The sequence below is a fragment of the Lutzomyia longipalpis genome, chromosome 3 (genome assembly GCF_024334085.1).
Source record: "Lutzomyia longipalpis isolate SR_M1_2022 chromosome 3, ASM2433408v1".
Taxonomy (NCBI): domain Eukaryota; kingdom Metazoa; phylum Arthropoda; class Insecta; order Diptera; family Psychodidae; genus Lutzomyia; species Lutzomyia longipalpis.
The window spans coordinates 21,146,686-21,164,313 of record NC_074709.1 but is presented as its reverse complement, the minus strand read 5'-3'; the positions used below and the strand labels follow the sequence as shown (position 1 = coordinate 21,164,313).

Here is a 17,628-nt window from a genome sequence, read left to right as displayed (position 1 = left end):
AACAAAACGCTTGATGGGATGAAGAGTGAAGAGAAGGCACCAAATCCTGGCGTTTTACGAGACTCAAGTGTGAAAAATACGCTCTGACACCACCAGAATCTCTTTTTTTCTGTGTCTCTCTCTCTCTTAATTTCTCTCTATAAAATCTTTCTGAAAAAATACATTTATTAGTGGAAATTATGAACATCTTGGATAAATTTGTTATTAATTAGCTGATCAGATGGAATTGTGCGTTGGTTGGGTGGACGCGAAGGTAATTTATGGACATCGTATCATCTTTGGAAAATCATTGAATAAAATTGGTGATTCTCTTTTTTTGTTGTTGCTCATTGAGTAATGAAGAAGGAAGGAAAATGAGATTTTTTTTATGGGACTTGTTGTTTGTATATGCAATTATCAATTTAATACAGCATCGATTGCAATCTATGCAGAAACTCTTGGCAAACTGACTGGTTTGTTTGTGAGTTTTTTTTTTTTGGTGTAGAGAAGAAATGCAAAAGAAGATATGCGGAGGAATGACACGACCACATGAGTCGCGATTCAATTTCTACTGTTAATTTATATTTTGTAATTATTAATTATTTTTTAAAAGGTGAATATTTGCGTAGATTGTACATTAACTTCTCATTAGTTCCAAGCATTTGCCAATCGTCAAGATATAAATTGTGCAAATTTATTGAAATATCTTCTTCTCAACACCACGCAAAAGATGCTACCATAGGATTGTACAAAGTACCTTGGAACACCCGACTTTATTTTAATCTCACTTGGAGACCTGACTCGATAGAGCCATTAAATTTTACCTTTTTTCAAAGTTAATTGTACATTAAATCATCTACAGGGAAGAAATAATTTCTCATTACATTAAAAAAATATTTTTGTATTTTATTTAAATTAGCATCGATTTGGCCAGATAACCTACAGAGAAATTCTTAATTACGCCCACAAAAACCTTATCCACACTTAAGGGGACCTTAAGAAATAATTAATAAATAAATATTATTTAATTCTATAGTTTAATTACTTGATATCGATTTACTAAAAAATAATCATTTAATATGTGAGCTAGTTGTACTTGGCTTCCACTATTAGTATTCATAAACAAAGAATAGTAAGGAAGCGTGATCTTACCTTTTAGCTAAAATGAAGAGAATAAAACAAGTTAAAAGGCAATTTTATCAACACTGACTCTCACCACAGAATTGGCAAAAATCTCCCATCCCAATAAAATATGTCCCACATGAGGCCAGACTTGAATTTTAAATTCTCATGGAGTGTTTATTGCCAGAAAAAATAAGTTAATAAGTCTTAAAGTCATCTCCCACCAAGTGATATCATCGTCAAAGTGTCCCATAATGGTTGTCTGTAAAGTGATGGACGAAGGAAGCATATACTGGGCATATGTATTGACAGAAAGTTTAAAATGAAGATGTTTAGAGTTGTAGAGATTTGAGATGAAATATGAGGAGAGATTACTTTTAGACACAAACTTTGATGGAGCAGAGAGTCATAAAAGATTGGACTTTTTACGATTTTGCCAAAGCAAAATATCATCTCATGTGCACTTGAAATAAACTTGAGATGAGACTTGTATATCTCTGCATTAGAATATTAAATTTATTAATTATACTTTTCTCACTGGACCTGAATTTTTCATCGAGATTCGTGATTTATTTGTTTGTAAATTGTATGTTTGGAAGTCTTTCGACGAGACTAACTAAATTGGCATAGATGACCTTTTCAAAATCAATTTGTGTATGTATATATACATACATTTCAATATGCATCATAGAACATAACAGTAATGTAGAATATAAAAAATTTTGCATAATATTATATATATGTATATAAAATTTTAGATTTTACGTTCTTGTTGAATCAATGATTGAAATTCACTACTACGTCCGGTCTAAGTTTTAAGTTTAAATTTTCTTAAACCAAACTGAGCTTTTTTAAAGTAAGGCTTAAGTTTCTACACCTAGGTCTAAGTTTTTTAGTCTAGGCCTAATTTTTTAAAAATGAGTAAAAGTTTTTTTTTAATTAAGCCAAGCTTTTTTAGAAGAAACTTAAGTTTATAAAGCTAGAATTCATTTTTTTTTTAACCAGGCCTAAGTTTTTTTAGGTCAGACTTTCAAGGCTTTAAAGTTAGGTCAGACTGATTTTTTTATGCGCAATGATGGCCAAGTACGTATTCTGATCCAAAACTGTAAAGCCTGCATAAAATTATTAGACCACAAAAAATGTTTGCTGGACCCTCTCTCTACTTACATTTTCTTAAACCTAAACAAAAGATTTAGACTAGAATGACTTAGCTTTTAATTTCTAATCTGTCAATTTAAGGTAGCCGAAATTTCTGCCACCAAGGGATCTATCTTCTTCTAGTAAAATCTCGAAGAGACTTCTTTCTCTTCAAATCTTGCTCTTTATTTGAAATTTAATTTGAACAGAGTCCATAAACAGTCATAAATGTAATGCAGTTACTAAAATTCTGTATTTCATGTATATTTTAGGGTCATGTTATAACTTTCTTTATTATGTGAACTTTTTACTATATAATAGTAACTCAGGACAGGTACATCAATTGCTTACTTTACAAGTAGGAACACCTATACGTGAATGTTTAGGATTTTTCATAGACTTGACACAAATTGCACTAACAAAACACCACAGAGTGTGTTATTAAATGTAGAGTCACGATTTTCTCACAAACTGATATGTTGGTGGGACGGAGAAGTGGGTTCCATGATACTATATAGATTCACGAAGAAAAAAATCGACGACATATATGATTTATCCATTTATACAGAAGAGCATATCTCTGTGAGGTCATAAATTTTATTTCAATTACCCGTCTGAAGAATTTTTTTTATCACGGATTCACGTACAAATTTTCAGATGAATTTCCATCTTCTCGCTCTCATTTCATGGCGGATAGTGGATTAACGTATGCAATTTATATAAATTAAGAAATGATTACCACGCACTGGAACAGCAGTCACGGGAACGTCCTCTGCGGGTAGATATGGGAGCACATACAATGCACATAAATCATAAAGGAGCTATACATTTGACTCCTTGAAAATGGCCCAAAAGAGCGCACTCGCACCCACCTATTAATCTCTAATAATTTTTCTCAAAATGCATTTTGTTAATTTACTTAAAAAATAATTTCTCATGAAATGGGGTTAGTTTCAATTTTATTTTCTTCCCTGAAGACACACCTACAGAAAAACTATTATATGCCAAAATTTATCATTCAATGTGGGAGTAAAAGAACATTAGATTGAGGAAATAATTACATAGGAGCTATTAATAATATAGGGTTATCGTCCAATGAACATTTATTATGAGTTTTTAAAAGGTAAATTATGCTCAAGTCAAATTTATTCTTTTAGCCATCACTCACACTATTATTTTTGCATAATACGGGTATTTACAATATCCTTGTAAATATCATGCAAATCTATCAAGCTTCTCACCTTCCATTTTTGGCTCAATTATAGCATTACTTGAGTGCAAGATAATGAGTGCTACATCTTTTTTCGGGGCGCAATATTCATAAATCGTCTGGGTGTGTTTCAACTCTTCAGTGGCGAAATTTCCATGGCGGCACCTCCTTCACCACACGGCGAAGATGTAATTAAAAGATAGCACATCTTCTCGAGTCACTGGTGAATGGATCTCCCCCGAGAAGTGGCCTCTTTAGCACTTATAAGACGACAAGAAGGCAAAAGGATTGATGGTGGGGAATTGTGAGCAGTGAAGGTAGAAGGCATATTAATTGAGAACTTCAATTCAAAACTTTACTTTGTGGCCTCATCGGGTGTATCAGCACTCACTTAAGGAGAATCAAAAAAGTGGAATTAAAAAAAAAAGATTTTTTTTTCATTATCCACCATAGGTATCTTCTTCGTCTAATATAGAAGAAAATTAATATGAATTTGAGGCACGATCTCCTCTCAAATTGTCTTAAATAGATGTTAAGAACAATATATTTCTTATCTATATTACGGCACCTACCTATAAAGGAATTTTGCTATTTTCTCAGGAACTTTTATATTTCGTTTACTAAATAGCTAAACGGATATTAATATACATAGCTGAATATATTGGATATGTTGCAGCAAAGTTACTAACAGATTTCTTTGTAATACACAGCACCCCCCTTCAGTCCACCCCCCATTAGTCATTAATACTTTCATAAATTATTATTCATTTTCATATTTTTGAGAGCTTTTAAAAACTTTCTTAGTCGTTTATTACTTTACTCAAAGGAGATCAAGAGCAGCAACATAAAACGACCATGCTATATTTTCTTAATGGAACCACCTGGATACAAAATTAGTTTTTGATTTGAAATCGTACATTTACGAAGAGCTTTGACAAAGTAAAATCTGACAAAACTGTGGTTTTAAAATTATCTCATTTGTAGCAAACTTGTAAAAATTATACAAAAAAATCATTTAAAACGACGATCGTGCGTGGAGGGAAATAAGGCAAGAGACTGAACGAGATTATAAATGAAATATTTCCCTGTTTCACATATTGGCAGAATAAATCTTTTATTTTGTCCATTATATATAATTTTCTTCGCAGCAAACCAGTTTCTTCCTTTTTTCTTGAGATTCCACGTAAATGTACAGGTAAACTGACAACTTACGGGAGCTATGTATTTAGTTTTTAATGTTGCAAAATCTATAAGTAAATTACAATGAATATGTACAAAATTTATACATTTAAATCTTATACAATCTGAAGTTTCTGAATGGATACTTCGTAATGATTATCTTACATAGAGCCATCAATATAGTAAAAATGTTTATAAAATTCGGCTTTTAATCACTTCCACGAGTTTATTCGTTCTAAGATAGAAAAAAATTCAACTGTTGATGCGTCATTAAATAGCAAACTCCACTATCTATATATGTAACAAAATATAGGTATATATATGTACAGGAAAATAATCAGAAAAGTTCAAGTATATTTTTTCACAAAATATTCTTTTATAAAAACGAAAACATTGAATTATATAATTACTGATAATTGCATAAGTTTATCTAGGATTTTGAATAACATTTAAAATTTGAAACCACTACAATAGAAACCAAATAAAACCAAAATTGATGAAAACATGCATACATATGTAATTACATGTCCGTTTTATATAATCTTAGAGCGAGTAAAAACTACACAATCTTAAGAAAAACTTCTGCTTTTTGTCTTTTTTATCTATAAGTGTGAATATTTTAAAATTTTTCACCTAAAAAGCACAAAATTTACGATAGTCAGCAAATTGTGTACAGTAACTGCGTTAGAAATTTCGCTTCCAGATGGTTTCTTCATCCGTTTCATCAATGAAAAATACACACTACGAGAAATTCCGGGCATTTGGAGATATGTATACCCTCAATTATCATTAATTAATGTTTATTATTTCTGATCATTTTCACTGAAATGGGAATTTAACAAAATGAACTAGATTTCCTATTGAAGAATGAAGAAAAAAAATCTTCGGTGTATTTGGTAGAAGATGCCTTGACTAAATATGTAATTACAGTGAATAGAGAAGAGCGTTTGGTCAAAAAGGTGAGAAAGGAAATGAAAGCGCAAACATCAAAAGATATTTTTACGATAGGTATATACCCTTCCATGGAGTCAAACTCATCTTATTCTCACAGATGTTTTTCTTTATTTTTTTTATGATACCTATGAGATGGAATCCTTGGACGCTTTGCTGAAGAAACTAAATCAATGCGATATTGTTACATAAATTCACTCGAATTGCATTCAATTTACCACAATCAATTAAATTTCTTATCTAATAAATAATCTAATGAAGTGGAAAATGCTTTCTTATCATCCCTGCTAATAGACTTTACAATCTTTATTCTTCCTTACTATTTAGACAACTTCTGCTTCTTCAAGAATCTTGTCTTGGATTATTTTTCTCTGCATTTTTTTTTTACAACAAAAATACATCCTCGTCAATGAATGGCGCATAACTTAATCTCCAGTCCTGCCCTATTTGTTTTCCACCCCAAAAAACGGAAAACGCAAGCACTTAGTAAAGAATTATTCATAATGTCATCTGCTTGGTCCACATGTTCAAAGCAACAGCATAAGAATAAATTTGTTGCCATTTATCATAATTATAAAGTCCGCGAATGATTTTTCCTGACAAGGGCACATTACATTTTGTTCAGGACGGATGTGATTAATTTTTTTTCAGGAAAGTTTCTATAAAATTTAATAAAAATCTGTACAAAATATTACAACAGACTTTTAACTAGAATCGCTTTTAAGTAATATTTAATTTTAACCAAAAACTGGAAATATTTGCAATTACAGATCACGAATAACTATCGTTAAATTTAATATTTTCAAAATGAATTTCTAGTAAACTTCCAGTTATATGTATTTTTCACAAGTTTTTTTTATCACTTTTCAAGAAATCATCTTGGGAAAAAACGAACCACATCCGTTTTAGACGAAATGTAATGTTCCCTTGTTACTAGTGAGACGCCTTAAGTTTTCTCCTCGTTTGCTTTTAGTATTGATTGTAATGCAGCTCATTTTCCTTACTGATCTTTTCTTAGATATTAATTTATGAAATTTAATAATTTTTATTTATTCATAAGAAAACCTTCTGATGGTTCTGATGTTTAGAAAAATATAAAAAAGAAAATAAATTAAAAGAAAAATCAACAATAGAGTGTCTTGACCAAATGACCAAATGAATCGTACAAAAAGATTGATAAGACTTATACTCTTCCTTGTGAGTCATAATAACTCAATCCATTTTAAGACAAAATATATAACAAAGAGAAGTACCACCACTTTTCGTGATTAAAAGATGAAATATTACCCCCTGGATGAAATTGCAAAGTCGTGAGGTATTTTATCGCCAATCTCGAGATTAGACTATTAAACGTAGCAGAAACACTGATACATATTCCCCAATTAAGCCAATTAAATTATGACATGTAAACACGTGCCACATTCACATAAAACCTGCGGTCCAAAAGGGGATGCTTCTACTTGTCTACAGTGTCTATTTATCCATCTGATTCTACAGAAAATTTTTCTCGTAGTCAGCACTTTTGACAATGCAAGATAAATATTTTTGAAACGTGATATAAAAGGGTGAGGACGGCGAGATCCCTGCAACTAGACACAATGCGGTTGAGCGATGTTTAGAATTTGCATTAGGGTTAAAGATTACTTTAAATTACATGAGGGGATTTCTCAAGCACATAGGGAGTGTTTTAGTCGGAAAACCACAATTATAGTATCTACCTAATTTATTCTGTTGGTTGGGATTTAGCGTCAAAGTTTATTTCTTTCGTTCATAACTTTTCATTGTAAGTTCTATGTCGTTATATGTAGAAACAACTCCATCCCTAAGCAACAACTAATTTCACAAAAAGCAAAAAATAAACCTACTAAATAAAGAAGATATCCGTCCATTAACTAATGAAATACCCGCCAAATATAAATGGAATTGTGGAAAAGGAGACAATATGAGGGACATAAAGGTGAAATCAAGCGTATTTCTCTCAAATGGACCAAAATTGTAATTGGAAATTTCATCGTGGAACGGTCAACAAGTCTTTTATATGTACAAATAGTCTAATAAATATTTCAGCACATTTTACAACAAAAAACTACCTATATCCACATGTTTGTAAGGGTAGATGAGGTGTAGTTTTTTTTTAGACAAGTGAACTAAACGACATATTCCATCACAGACATTTTGTTACGGTGGATTTTTTCAACTGGAAATAATTTATTGAGCTGAGAAGGGTGTGCGTGCAGTGCACTTACTTATGAGTATGTAGTACAGGGTGAATAGGATAGTGGTTGACTATCTTGCTTTCTTTTTTAAGGATCTGTGATATTCCTTAAAAAAAATCCTTTATCTATGTAACTATTAGAAGAAATATAAAGTTTTCTTGAAAAAATAGCGAATTTGGAGAGACGTAGAGAATATATCCGATTTCAGCGATTTAATCTTAAATACAGGTTTACTAAATATAAAACATAAATTATAAAAATAATCTCTCGTACAACCCACACAAAAAAAAATATTTTGAAAAAAGCCAAATTATTATTTTAATGCTCCAAAAAAGTGAAATATTTCACGTTCTTTGGAACATTCTATTGAGGATAGAATGACTCAAAAAGTCATCTTGTACACGTACCTATAGAGAGGTGCCCCTCTCGATGTCTCATCTGCAATCTTGAGTAAATCTATGGACGCAATGAAGTAGCGCACAGACGCATAAATCCCCCTTTCTTTCCACCGTGTGGCCTGGTTTAATATTCATTGGTGCAAATCACAGAAAGTTTCTGTGGTGCTGAGGAGGGTGAAAAGTACACAATTTTGATGGTAAATAGCATACGGACGACCCCACTTTTCAAAATTGCCCTCTCTCATTTTCCCCGTATGTATGAGAGATGAGGATTTTTGTCTCTCCCGCGCGGTTAATTCTAAGTCACACGAGGATGAGTATTGAAACGATGTGGAAGAAAGTGGTGTAAACTGTAAACAAACTCCCTCGTGCATGACTAAATAAATATAAAATTATTTTACTCCTTTAGGACCGTATTTTTTTTTTTCCTCTATACCATACCCACCACTCTTTTACGTAGTATCTCCCCAAGCCAATTTTACAAACCCATGGCAGCACCACTCATCGTGCGGCCTAATGACAAAGTTGTTGATGAACCTTTTTTTCTACCTCAGAGTCGCAACATTGTGCCTCGAAGGGAGGGGGAAAAATAAGCACTCCGATACAAAATGCAGAGTTAACATCATCCTTTCGCTTCATTATTTACAGGTGATTTTTTTTTGGATTTTCCATCACGTGCAAATATCACCGTTGAGGGATTTTGATGTCAGCTCAGCATGTGATTTTGTGCAGAGTTGTTTACATGATAGATAAAGAAATAATCTACGTTAAAAAATGTCCTATATTGGGCCTAATTCAGCGACCAAGAAACCCTTGAAATCTTTGAATTTTGTACTGATATTTCAAGATTTCAAGCGAATTTCAAGGGTTTCTTGGTCGCTGAAAAAGGCCCATTATATATGTTACAAACGTATAGGATCCGATATTAGCCTAATTTGTTTAGCGATTTTCTTAACGTTTTTTTTTTAATTTTCACGAAGTCTGATTTTAAAATTGCGTAGGTACCTTAGGAAACGAATTCTCAGTCAATTTTCTTTAAATTTTGTTTAAGAAGATTTCAAAATATTCCTTTAATCGAATCAATTCGACTTGTAAATTTTATTTTTTTGATTAATTTATTGGGTGATAGGATTCATCTAAGATTCGTATCCAGCAATTTGCTACCATAAACAAGCATAAGCTAAAATATTCCATTGCGGGAAAAGCTCTTTGAGATATTGAAAAATGGATAACACTATCGTGTTTAGGACGTTTTAATGATCCCAAATGTTGCATAAACCTATATGTATTTAACCGTTATGAAAATATACAGCAAATATGATGTTCTGCTAATATATTCCTAATCGAATTCAAGAAAATCTAATCTTCAGATTTTCCTTAATCTGGGTACGATTGATTACGTTTATGCAGAGTATAAACCGTGGAAAATTAAATGGCCATTAGCAAATTTGCAAAAAAGACCCAAATTAAACCCATCTTCACCTATATAGATTCAGTATACTTACCTACATTACAAAAATTCCTTCAAACTTTTACATCTTTGTTATATACGAAAATAAATACATATGTGAAAAAAAAATTAAAAAAACAACCATTGAAAATTACGTTTTCAAACACAAATTCAAACATCAAATTAATTTTCATCGTAACGAATCATTGGACATCTCGATGTTGAATTTTATTGTTTTTTGTTCGTGCAAAAACAATGGGTAAAATGGGTAAAACTTTGAGAGGATTAAGTTGAGATTTTGAAATGAGACACAGTTGGGTACTACACGATACAAATAATTCATGAGGAGATAATCTTCAGTAGTAACAAATATTTCTTTAAGAAAAAAAGGGAATTAGGATGAATGACATAGAGATGCTTTCGTGTGAACAGGTAGCTCTGCAGTCAGTCCCCGAGATAATGGTGATGATGACATGCTCAAAGATCAAAGAAGTTGAGGAAATAAAGGAACCATGATACAAAGAATGTGACCAATCATTCGTAAATATTTGTTAAATATTTTTAAAGAATAGAACGGAAGGTTTTTTCGCATTTGAGTAGGATACGTTTCGCTCTAAGTAGCCTCGTGTGATCGACAGCAGGGATTGTGTGAGGGTCAAAATTCTCTGTGGTTCATTGGATAAACATTTTGTCTTATTTTTTTTTTCTTGTTGTGTGTAAAAGATGAAAGGTGAGAGTTGTATTACCGGTCCTAAGCCATCCTCTTCACAAGAATAAGTCTTATTTGTACAGACACTTCACTTATACACGATGGTATAGTTATGTTGGACTTTTTGTTTCTTAGCAGTTATTAAAGATTGCGACAAGCAGAGTGCATTCCATTATTACTTACAATCGAAAGAAACAAATACTAATATAGAATTTTTATATTAATAAATTAAAGAATTTTGCGCAATATTAAAATAAATCTCTCACCATCTGTTTCCGTTTGCTTTCATATTACTGATGCATGACTTTGTGCATGAACATAAATAGCAATATACTTTATTCATTAGTTTATTGCTCTTAAAAGTCTAAAAAGCCTAAAAACCTAGTAAATATAACTCTAACTTTTTCGAGACTACAAAAATCAAACAAATTATCCTTCTGTAGCCAAGAAAAAAAATACAATTAGTTCTCAAAATTTGTCATAAACCACACTGTATGTGTGTGTGTGATGCTCATAGTTATTTATTTTAAACATTACCAGTTTATGTAAGACATAAATGAATGAAAGATAATGCGGCACCCTTTGAAGATACATCATTTGTATGTTTCTTTGGAATTAACACCCAGAAAGTATTCACAGTGAAATTTATAAGAAAAAAAAAAAGAATTTTTAAAAAATTCCCATATGAATACAATTTTCTCCTTGCAGTCGGGTATACCAGTACCTATATAGAACAAAGAGTCGGTATAAGCACATTATTTGAGATACACATTACATGAATTATTTTCATTGCCATTGAGCATTATTTTGTGGGTGGTTTCGGGGTGGGTTATTTCGGAATATTCTACTGCATGTTTATAGCATACCACTCATGAATTTTATAGTAGCAGAAGATCCCAATTTGAGTGCTTTCCTTTCTTCTTTTTTTTTTTACTTCCTCTCCAAACAGTGTGACACAAGATTTTTGCCATCATGTGTCTCTTCAATAAATAATAAATTTTTAGATATTTTGTTGGTTTTTTTCGTCTTCTCTATGCATAATCTCATAAAACTTGAAATACAGTCGGTTTGTCTACCATACCGCCATAACAACTCTCTTCAAATTCTAAGAGAGTCTAGAGAGGACTCAAAAGTGTACCTAATGGAAGCATACGGCTACCAGACCGTCGTGCCTCATTGCAAATTGCAATTAGGCAATGTTACCTATAAATAGAGATAAGGCGGCTAGAGTGTTTAAAAAAACGCGATAGAGATCAAAGTGAAGGAACAATATTTTATACATTTTGTTCACTTACATTATGGGTAGGTAGGTTCGTGTTGAGTTGACTCAAAATATCTACTTTCACGCCAAATTTAAAATACTCCTATATAATAGGGCTATGTGGTGTAACCCAGATATGCCCAAGAATTCTTTTTAAAATTCTCACGAATTTAATTTAAAAATTGCATAGAAAAGTCTTACATCAGAAGAAAATCTTATTATCTGGAATCTAAATCGTCAAGATAGGTTAAATGAAAACTCGTAAAAAAAACTTTAAATGAAGTCTAGCCATAAAATGCATCTCTCCCTGCAATGTTGTAATGAACAAAATAATCCTTTATTATGACTCATTCAAACGATTCCTGAAACTTCCTGGTTATATGATGTGTATAGGTATAAATAAAAGATGATTAGGTTCGTAGACTATTGGTGTAAAGGAGGGGAAAAGAGAGAGTCTCAGTTGTGTGATTATACGTCCAAATTTTGCCAATGCACGTACAAGTCCAATAAAATCATTCTCCCTCCCCCGGGTGATTCAATCTTCTTTTATGGTCTGTATAAGAGTGGTACCATCCTCGTCATTTTACCACTGAAATTTCGTATTAAGTCGCGCTACAAATGCACTTTTCCACAGCATGGGCCCTCTCTCTTCCTCCCTTTTTTGTGTATAACCCCGAATGGGCATCTTCGCGCAAAACATCCCCCTCACAGCACATTGAGAGTCATAAGAGAAAAATAATATAATACGCGAAAGGAAGATAAAAGTGAAGGGACACACTTTTAGCTGTTAGATAAATATAAAAATCGTGGAAATTCAGACTCAATGCACAGTAAAAATTTTATTTCCAACGATGACTCTTTTAATGTTTATGATGGTTTTTGTGAACTTAATATTCTGTTGCGGGAAATGTTACGGACTACAATTTTTTATGATGTGGATATTTCGCGATTTTTGATGGAAAATCTGCAATATCTCGGTGAACTTTATGATTTACTTTTTTTTACCAACTCATCTTTCCTATAATGGTTAAGATTGATTTTTACAATTTTGCCATGAAGCTTCTTTTATAAAAGAGTATAGATTTTATTGGGTCATATTGGATAAATCCCACACGAGAGAGAGCTTTTGAGATAAAAGCTTTGCAAAAGTTTCGTAAATTTTCTTTCCAATTTAGGTTTTCTTACAAGGACCTCCTTAGTATCATTGCACAGTAACTTGAAATATGTTGGATTGAAAGATAGAGGCATAGTTAGAAATCTATTTAAGGAACTTTTGCGATTTTTGTTCAAATTCAATTATCTACAATTTTTTTTAGTAACTGTTGCTTTGAATTAGCAGTTTTTGACTAATTGTTAGTTTAATTCTAACGTTCGACATTTCTTTTCCAGCCCTGGTCATTTTTTCCTAACATTTGACATCGAATTTCTAACGAATAAAAGTTTTTTATTAACGATTGACGTTACATTTCTAAATTTGTCTTTTCTTTTTTAACGTTGCGACATTCCTTTTTAAACATTTTTTTTGCAATGTTTGACGTTTCTTTTCTTTGGTGTTTTTTTTCTAACGTTAGACTTTTAAATTTTCTTTCATTTTGAACTCTCAAATAAAACAAACTATAAACTTCTAGTTTTTAATACAACGAGTGTGAAAATGCCCTTCACAGCAGTTTGCAAAAATCCTTTGTTATGCATTTCAGTACATAATCAATTTATCCAACTGCGTCTTTATGTGTGTCTCAATAAAAATCCTTCATAAAATTGCAAGCGCACGAGAAAAATTAAAGCCATTACTAGAATGCGATTGGTTACGAAGCACCGACGTACTTGAGTGTTGGAGAGGACCATGGAGAATGGGAAAGGGTTCATGAAACCATCCTGCTCCGGGTGTGTAGGTAGGTATACGATGAAGCCGAGGGAGGGAACAATGCGCATATAACGCAAAATCCTCGCGGAGAACATTAACAATAACCAAAGGCCTTCCCGCATATTGTCTGTAATTCGCTAATTAGTCGTGCGAGCTCTCCTTTTTCGCTTCCATGTTTTAGGATTGTATGTAGTTAGCTCGAAGGGATGTGACGACATAGCGATGACAGCGTTGAGAGGTGCTCTCAAAACCGAGGGTTGCGATGATCGCCTCTGGGGCAAACATTGCCTTATTCTGGTGAACCTCCCCACATCCAACCCCCATAAATCTCGCAAATTCTTTAATTTAAAACCATAGCACCAATTCATGGCTTATTTAAAGATTTATAGAAAAAATATACATATATGTATGCTCCCCCCTTTCCTCCGCTGTCTCGTCTTGAATAACACGGAAAAGATATACATATATAATATTTAGGTATATATGTACAAATACGAAATTCAACCCCATTTCCAAACCACGTCGTTTCATTGTGTACATCATCTATTTCCTGCACACCCAGCGTTAAATAATGCACCACCATTTGACAGGGGATCAACATCGTGTATGAGTAGGGAATTATGATTAATAATAATATTTTTCTTTTAGAGAAGATTTTTTTTGTGTATAATGCTCCTTTTTACTCACTCAGGTCACTTTGTATATCACGTACAATACCTATGAATGAAATGCATTGGCGGTAATCATTCACTTACGGGAGCTTTAACAGATTTTTCCCCACGATTGAGGTGGAAAATGTCTTATTTTTTGTTAAGATTAAATTTTAATAAATTCCCCCTCTCTGTAGCCATTGATGAGAAGGTTCGAGAGATGTTAAAGGTTCACTCTTAAAGAATTTGTCTGGCAAAACGTATTTTGAAAAAAAAAATTGAAAATAAAAATTATCATTATAAGAGAAATTAGTACCTCTATTTAGGACCTAATTAATCTTACAATTAAAATTCTTAGTTTTTTGTTGAAATATTAACACATTTCTCTGGTTTAAGAAGAAAAAAAATCTTTCCTAAAATTGTCATAATTGTGTAAACAATTCGCCCACCTCTGGACATTATTTTGTGTGTGTGTGGAGAAAATACTGAGAGAGCGTGGAAAAGGGCTAAAATATTGTCTGAGATGCTGGGAAAAACAAATAGAGGAAAAAATGAGAAAATCAAACAAATCCAAATATCAAGTTCCCAGATTTTCTCTCTCACACTCCCCGCATCATGATGGGTATGATGTGATATTATTTGAGCGCCATGTAAATGTATCTGTTGATTATTGCCAAAAGGCAGAAGATTTGTAACTGATTTTCCGTCCAATTTCCCAATTAGGTATCAATTTTTCCTTCAGCATCCCCGCCCCATGTTGAAGAAATATCGCGTGGAGGTTGGTGATATTTTTATTGTATGAATATAGAGAATGGAGAAATTGCTGATAATGGTTAAGGCATGGTTCATTTGACGTGCGAAATCTGCTGTTTGGTCGCAAAAAAAAGGAGAAAGGATGGCAGATATTCTGTAGTTGACATTAAATAAGATCCCTAAAATCCATATGATGTCGGGGCAGACAAACAAAGTTGTTATTCGGCCAATTTGGTAAATGCTAGAGGGGAACTCCTTGCGCTTGGTTGCAACACAATAGACTTTCTCAATGCTATTTTCTCAGTGATATCCGACCAACACTCGCGGGGTCCATTTGCGCGATGTTTATTCTCAATCACGCCATGTCCACAAGTCGCGACTCTTTGTTGTCGTGCCGGCCTCCCAAATGCACATACCTACCACCGCACTAATCACCTTTGTGGTGCTTAGGAGTATCGGAAATGACGAGATTTCTCAGAAGATGAAGCGCTTTAATCCACACCGAGATGACCGCATGAGTGGAATTTTTAACTTTTAAACGTTGCCGTTTCCAAATGGACACATGTGAGCTTAGACAATAAGGCATCATGAGTAAATTTACATTTGTCGCATTTCAATTTCCACCTGTTTGCTGCCCTCATAGTCCATTTATTTGAATTTTCAAATATAGGTACATATTGCACACAAAAATACAACGTGAATGTGTGAGATTAGGACATTAAGAATCTTCCGGGGGAAGCACGTAGAACAACTCAAAATTCTTTGATAATATGTAGCCAAGAAGGCAGGGACGTAGTCAAGGAAGAAAGGGTGTTTGGATGTCTAAACACCTTATAAGCTCAGGCAGTTCAGGTTTTCATTTGAAAGTTTTAAAAAAATGTTTCCCATGCTAACAACTACGTGAAAAAATAAATTTCAAACGTTAAAAAAGAAATGTCAAATGTAAGAAGAAGATGAGTATCAAGTGTTTAAAAAGAAACGTCAAACGTTAGAAAAATATGTCAAGAATTGTCAAACGTTAGAAAAGTCATGTTAGAAAAGAAACGTCACATGCTAGAAAAAAATTTCAAGTGATAGAAAAGAATCAACAAGTGTAAGAAAAGAGATATCAGACATTTCAAAAGAAAAAAAATGAATCCTCAAACCTTTAAACAGAAACGTCAAACGTTAGAAAAGAATCACAGCTAAAAAATGTCAAGTGATAGAAAAGAAAAGAATAATTGTCAGATATTTCAAAAAAAAAGTTAAACGTTAGAAAATGTCAAACGCAAGAAAGGAACTGTCAAATAAATAACCATTATTGCGTCTTTTCTTAACTGTCATTGAATTTTTCAAAGGACTTCCAACTACATGCGTCCCTGATGCAAGAAGGGATGAGCAACATCCCCATATTTTAACATGTTAACTAAAAATTTGACAAAATCGGAAGTTTTAAAGATCTTTTATTCATTTTCTTTAGAATTGTAATTTATAGTTCTTGCGTTTTTATTAAACAAATAATCACTGCAGATTTCCGAAGGTAATTCAGAAAATGAATATTTTCTCTTTATGCAACTTCCTCTTTCAAAATTAGCCCAATTATATTTTCAATATCTCCATTGCATAAGACGCAAAAGGTAACACTGCGAGGTGAGACAATTAGCCATTTATTAAGAACTCTTTTTCATAAAAAAAAATATTTCAGTAAAAAAGACAAACTTAACTTCTTTTTTTTTCTTTCTTGTAATCAAAAAGCTAAAGTTTCTTCATTTTGAAGCTAATTGATCTTAACTGATTTGTTGAGTAAAGTTAAAATGTGGCATGGAAGACTTTTTATGTTTGTCATTGCGGAAAAGTTTGTTAAAAGAAAATTGTGCAAATAATAGAGCAGACGCTGTACATTCCCCGTTCTGCACGGGTGGAGTTCTTAAGCAAATATTGTTAATTGAAGCAATCTGACAATCCATGAGGCGGGATTAGTCAGAGTTTAATTTCCGAAAATTTCTTGGCGTGTTTTTTACCACACTTATTTGCTGATGGGGTGTTGGATGAAGAATTACTCGTTGGGTATTTGTATAAAATATTTACGTCAATTACTCCCATTTTTTTTTACTACGCAGGCAGCTTCCCGTGATTCCCTACTATTACTCACACGGTGGACTACACAGTGAACCATCGCAAAAATTAGCACGAAGTCAGCTCTGCAATAGCTATGAGAATTCATCATTTGAGGTGCGCAGATTGTGCTCAATCAGCAATAAAGCCATTGAGGTGAGTTTGATGAGGAAAAGAAAATTAATAAGGTCAAAATGGATCTAAAAATTTGATTTTTTTAATGATTTCAGATTGTTGTAAGAGGAGCTAGAATTGGCGTAGAAGAGTGTCAGCATCACTTTCGTCACAGCAGGTGGAACTGCACTGCAACACCTAATTCAACATCGCTCTATGGAGAAGTTCCACTAACCAGTAAGTTTTTTTATTCTAGAAATCATATTAATTTGAGTTCGAAAGAGGTAACTTCTAAAAGCATTTTTGGACAATTCATTGTTTCAGAAAGTCGTGAAACAGCCTATATTCACGCCATCAATGCAGCCTCATTAGCATGGTCCATGACACAGGCATGCTCCAAAGGAGAACTAACAGACTGTGGCTGCGACAACACAAAACGGAAGCGGAAGAAGAAATGGCAATGGGGTGGATGCTCAGATGTAATCAATGCAACACATTACACCTTAACAATACCCTAATTCTTATATTTTATTTTTTTTAG

General features: G+C 32.9%; 1 protein-coding gene across 1 annotated transcript in view; it reads left to right on the top strand.

The window, feature by feature from the left end:
* The window catches only part of LOC129792650 (protein Wnt-1-like), a 28,836-nt gene that overhangs the window by 8,484 nt on the left and 2,724 nt on the right, over positions 1 to 17,628 (top strand). Inside the window, exons 3-5 of the mRNA XM_055831945.1 lie at positions 16,979 to 17,129; positions 17,204 to 17,324; positions 17,412 to 17,566. Of these exons, the coding sequence (XP_055687920.1) occupies positions 16,979 to 17,129; positions 17,204 to 17,324; positions 17,412 to 17,566 (427 nt within the window). The remainder of the gene's footprint in view (positions 1 to 16,978; positions 17,130 to 17,203; positions 17,325 to 17,411; positions 17,567 to 17,628) is intronic.